The sequence below is a fragment of the Dromiciops gliroides genome, chromosome 3 (genome assembly GCF_019393635.1).
Source record: "Dromiciops gliroides isolate mDroGli1 chromosome 3, mDroGli1.pri, whole genome shotgun sequence".
Lineage (NCBI taxonomy): Eukaryota > Metazoa > Chordata > Mammalia > Microbiotheria > Microbiotheriidae > Dromiciops > Dromiciops gliroides.
Genome location: NC_057863.1, coordinates 292,816,917 through 292,822,916, shown reverse-complemented (window position 1 = coordinate 292,822,916; position 6,000 = coordinate 292,816,917). Strand labels below are relative to the sequence as shown.

General features: G+C 35.0%; 1 protein-coding gene across 1 annotated transcript in view; it reads right to left on the bottom strand.

Annotated features, from left to right (window-relative positions):
• Positions 1-976: 976 nt before the first annotated feature.
• Positions 977-6,000, bottom strand: part of LOC122747495 (V-type proton ATPase 21 kDa proteolipid subunit-like) — a 56,468-nt gene continuing 51,444 nt past the window's right edge. The window contains 2 exon segments of the mRNA XM_043993477.1: positions 977-1,438; positions 1,441-1,696. Of these exon segments, the coding sequence (XP_043849412.1) occupies positions 977-1,438; positions 1,441-1,696 (718 nt within the window).

The window sequence follows — 6,000 nt, the reverse complement described above, 5'->3', positions numbered from 1 at the left end:
CACCAATATAATAAGATCACAAGGTTTCTTAAAGTAAAGTGAAATTAAATAGATCCAAATTAAAAACCTACTTTAAAAAAAAAACCTTTGAAAAAATACCTATGCTTTATCTAAGATTGGGCAAAGTAATTTCCAGCTAGGTGTAAATTGTCACACCAGGTATTAAATCTAATAAAATGCTTTTATCTCAAGAGGAAGTCCATATGTTAATTCATAATAAAAAATATGTTCCTATTGTCAAATAATATACATCTCTCCAAAGTACATTTTACCATTCCTTGATTTATCCAGAAAATAAAATCAGCTTTTCCCTAGTATGTTTGTGTTTTTTTAAAGATTTTTTTCCCTTTGAAATGAATAGCAACTACATCTAAGTTGGAAGGTTTTAGACTAAATCAAATATGTGTTATTTAAGAAATGGATTCTAACACTTTCCCATGTTTTACTCAGTATCCAAAGTAGGCTATTAGGGTTGTGTAATTGCACTGAGTCGTCAGAAGGAGAGATTGAGATCAAGTCCTACTGCATTTTATGTATTTAACTTTATTTGGTAGAACTACAAACCAAATTAATATTACTGTGCTTTTTTTGTTTTTTGTTTTTTGTTTTTAGTGAGGCAAATGGGGTTAAGTGACTTGCCCAGGGTCACATAGCTAGTAAGTGTTAAGTGTCTGAGGCTGGGTTTGAACTCAGGTGCTCCTGACTCCAGGGCCAGTGCTCTATCCACTGCACCACCTAGCTGCCCCACTGTGCTTATTTCTTTACTATTAAGACATAGACTTAAACACTTGTATGGGTCACAAATGAAAATTATTTAGGCAGTCCCACTGAGGTTCATAAATGCATTATCAGAAAGTTATCATAAAAATAAATTAATTAATTTAAAGAAAAATAAAAAAATTTAAAAAGAAAGTTATAAAGATTATAAACTAAAGAGTAGGGCACAGCAGGGCAGGGCCCTCCCACTGCTTCAGGCCTAGTCTCCCATTTTTATTTTAGAAGTCTGATGGATGGCCACAATGACCCCAAAAATGCCAATGGCACTGCCAAAGATCTCTACAATGAGGATCTTGATGAAGCAGTTGGCATTCTGGGCATCAGCCAAGGCAGGTTCACTGCCCACAATGCTTGTCCACACACCACAGAAGAGGTTGGACAAGCCCACAGCGAAGCTAGCACCAAACATGGAATGGCCTGCATGGTAGTTACAATTCCTAATGGTTTTGGGGGTGGTACCAGTGAACAGCTCTGCCCTGTTGCTGATGACAATGGCCATGATGATACTGTAGATGGCCACAGCCTCATAAAAGATAATGTTCACCAAGTTCTCGGGATTGATCCTGGGGGCCTTGACCCCTCCACCAAGGATGGAGGAGTCTGTGATTTAGATGCCCCAGCCTGCTCCCACCACGGAGAGGGAGATGGCTAGCCCTATCTCCATAGATTGGACCACATGTAGGGTGATGTCTCTGTGAGGAACCATGCCACATCAAAATGGAAGCCCAAGTCAAATATTGTATAGCAGATCCCTATGACAATCACACAGCTCCAGAATGCCATGGAGAGGCTGGAATAAAGCAGTGAGAGTCCATCATGGTGGCAATAGTGCTGGAGTCTAAGACTGGAGCTGGAGCTGGGGGTTGTGGGCCCAGGACCTGGGGTCTCAGTCGATGGCCAGAACCAAGAGCACTGAGCTCTATGGCCAGTAAATTTAAAACCAAATTATAGGACAAAGCAAGAAAGGAAGTATAGTATGGACTTATTCCTAAACATTTATACCTGTACATTTGCCATTTATGGAATCATGAAAGTGTATTTTTTTAGCTAGAAGGGGCCTTAGAAACTATCATTTTCAAACACTTCATTTTTTTCAGATAAGGTAACTGAGGCACAGGGAGCTTAAATGATTTGTCTCTTGGATATTTCAAACTCAAAAAATCCCAAACAACTCATGATAGCCCCCAAAACTCTTCATTCTTCAAAACTTCTCTATATTTGTGGAAAGCAGTACCATCCTTACAGTCTCATGAGCTTTCAAACTTGGTATAAACTTCTACTTCTCATTCTTCCTTTCAGACACATCATTAGAAGTCTCAGACATTCTGCTAACTCACCTACTGACTTACTGCCTAGTCTGCTCCACTTAAACATTGGCTCTAAGAAGTAGATATTCTCCCCTTCTCTTTCCCCCATTTTCTACCTTTTTAAAAATGTGTTCTCTCTCCCTATTAATATAAAGCTCTTTGATTGACTTTGTATCCCCAGTGCTTAGCATGGCATTTAGTAAATGCCTAAATAAATGCCCTGTTTATCTATGAATCTATGCATCTGTGTATGCACATATGGATACATGCATGTATGTATCTATGTTTCTATCTACCTACCTATCTACCTATATATGTATGTGTGCATGTATGTATGTATCTATCTATCATCTATCTCTATTTATCCCTTACATTAAATATTCAATACATTGTCAAATCTTGCGATTTCAACATATATAACATTTAAATACTTCAAACTCTTCTCTTCTTTTACCAAGTTGCTATGTTAGTTCAGACCCTAATCACCTCTTAGATAATTGTGTCAACCTCATTAGTGTTCCTACCTTGTCTTTCACTATTCCAACCTGCACATCACATCAAACTATTTTTTCAGTAATTGTAGATCTGATTATGTCACTTTCTAATGAATAATTTTTGTGGTGCCTGGGATAAAATATAATCTGAATTTAGTATTTGGTGTTTTTTTTCTCTTGAAAGCCCTTCACAAGCTAGCCCCATACTCAGTCATCCAGTCAAATTGGTTTTCTCTCAGTTTCTCTTACACAAAAAACTTTCGATGACTTACACTGGTTGACCCACATGCCTGGAATGTATTCCCTCTTTACTTCCACCCTACAAAGTACCTCTTTTTTATGAAAAACCTACTCAAGCACCATATGCCATGTGAAGCACTTTCTCACCACCACCCCAAGTGCAAGTGCCCTCATTTTCCAACATTGTGTCTATTTAATTTAAATTCAGTATACTATTTAAATGTGACTTAAATATATTTTATTTATTCACTGTATACTTGTGCTATATAGTGTTGTATTGTATATATACTTCTTGCCTCCTCTATTAGAATGTAATGTCCTGTGACAATGATTGTCTTATTCATTGTATTTTGTATTTGTACTCAGCACATAGGAGAGTTCAAAGAAGATGCTTAATAATTTTTTGTTAGTTGATTACCCAAGGTATTAAATTTAAAGGTCAGATTTTAATCCCATTTCTGTCACTGGAGCCTGTCTTCTTTCTATTATAATATATTGCCTTCTATTCCTTTGCTTATGGGCTAAGGTAAACTGTCTCTTTAAGTGTCATTTAAGAATCATTTAGGGGCAGCTAGGTGGTGCAGTGGATAAAGCACCAGCCCTGGATTCAGGAGTACCTGAGTTCAAATCCGGCCTCAGACACTTTGACACTTACTATCTGTGTGACCCTGGGCAACTCACTTAACCCACATTGCCCCGAAAAAAAAAAATTCATTTATATTCTTCAAGAGATCTTGCTATTGTCAAAGTTCCCATTCACCAAAATTCTGCATGCCTCTTGGTACCTTAAGTATATAATTTTGGCATAGTATTAACCTCAATAATAAATATAATGTAAATATAGCATTTCTAATGTCTGAGGTTCACCTAAGGCATCAGTCAGCACCCCTATAAATGTGCTCTGAAAACCTCTTCTACATAGTAATCAGAACTATACTTACTCAAGTGACCATACAATACAACTTTAAAAAACAACTAATAATATGTTTGCTTATGTGAGGTAATAAAGTTTGTTAACCTCACAACGTATCGGCTTTTTTTTTTTTTGCTAAATTACTTTTACCTTATTATAGTCTTTTAAAATTTACCTCCCCTGCTTCCTTTGTTTACATAGGCATTTGATATTGGGATTTCTGTTAGTCAGTGTGCATTTCTTTCAGTTTGGATTTTAGGTATTGTTATTGCATTTATAAACACTTTAACATGGCAGACATTTTGGAATGTTTCATAGGAGATAACTAATGAATTTTAAGTCCCTTTGGGGAAAATCGTTGCAACATATTTGTCAAATTTTAGATGGAGTCAATAAAATACAGAAATATAGAAGCATTTCATAACAGACTCTAAAAAAATTAGCCACCTGACAACAGGGGGAAATGTTAAAAATAGGTGTTATCAGGATGACATATTTAAAAATAAACAATTCAATGAAGAACAGATAATGATATAAAAATTCTGACTGCAGAGAATTAAGGTGAAATATAATTATTTGCTAACTATTTAAATTAGTTTTTGTGACTGAGTTAAAATATTGAACATTACTATCCATAAGAGAATTTAATTATGAAGCAAAAATATAGCTGTGTCTCTGAATTTGGTTGTGAACATACTGAAAGATAATCAGTTTTGAAACATCTGGCTAGGATTAAATCAGGTAATCAGTGAATGGTGGTGTGGAATTTGATTATGAAGACTTGTTCCTGTGTTTATAACTCAAGGTTAGATATCTGCCTCAAAGAGAGCAAGATGGTAACCAAAGTGCCTGTTAACATGTTCTGAATCTGTCCATTTATAGTTTATAAACAAAACAGGACATGAAAGGATCTTTTGGAAGCTTAAAAAATATATAAGGTTCAAATATGTTTTATTCTCTCACCCTTAGGGTCCATTTTGATCTACATGGTTGTATGGGACAGGGTGGAGGGACACCTACTATTTAGCTAATCCATTTCTCCTCAGTTCTTTGACACTGATTAGAAATTAAAGAGGCTTTCCCCAAAATTCTATAGCCTTCTCTTGTGAATTTTTTAAACCTAATCTGTTTGTATTTTACATGTATCTATTTATTTGTATGATGTCTCTGCCAATTGAATGTAAGCTTCTTTTTTTATATATAAATTTAAGCTTTTATTGAGAGTAACTAGTATAATGGAAGCCCATTTACAAATAAAAATTATGCCTTTAAATTTCATTTTTATACCATTTATAATTATAACATATAAAAATAAATACATTATATATGCATAAAATTTATAATTATACCAATTTCTTCCCATTTGTCTCTCCAAATAATGCATGGTAAAGTAAAAAGTACTCTATCTTTGAGTCAATAGATGGGGTTATTTCTAGATTTCCCCCCCATATTTCAGGGGTGAGACCTTGGATAATATACTTTATTTTTCTGGGTCATAATTTCATCATCTATAAAATAAAACACTTGAACTAAGGACCTTCTAACTGTAACTTTATCTTATGAGTTGTTCATTTTGCTAATGAATCCCTTAAAATAGCAAGTTTTTGTTTTTTTGTTTTGTTTTGTTTTGTTCCCTTGTTTGTTTTTAGTAAATGCCTGTTGATTGATATCTAAGGAGGAGGAGTTGGTCTTCTAGAAGTAGTTCAAAAAATAATATTTTAAATGAACCCTTTCCTCACCTATGTGGGTTCTCCTTACATATACATTTTTGGTTTCCTTTTTTTGTTTGTTTGTTTTTTTGTGGGGCAATGAGGGTTAAGTGACTTGCCCAGGGTCACACAGCTAAGTGTCAATTGTCTGAGGCCACATTTAAACTCAGGTCTTCCTGAATCCAGGGCCAGTGCTTTATCCACTGTACCACCTAACTGTTTCTAATTATTTCTTTCTTTAGAATTTTCCCCAAGTTGCATGTATAAACATTTTCACATCAATTTTTAAAACTTTGTGTTCTAAATTCTTTTCCTCCCTCCCTCCCCATCCCCCTTAAGAACTCAAGCAATTCAATATAAGTTATACATGTGCAGTTATACAAAACATTTCAGAATAGTGTTCCATCCTAATCTCATCCCACAATTTGTTTAGCCATTCCCCAAGTGATGGGCATCACCCCAATTTTGAATTCAAATTTTTAAAAATCTGTTTTAGGATACCAACCCAGTAGTGGCTTGGCTAGGTAAAAGAACCATAAATGTTTTATAGTAATTTTTGT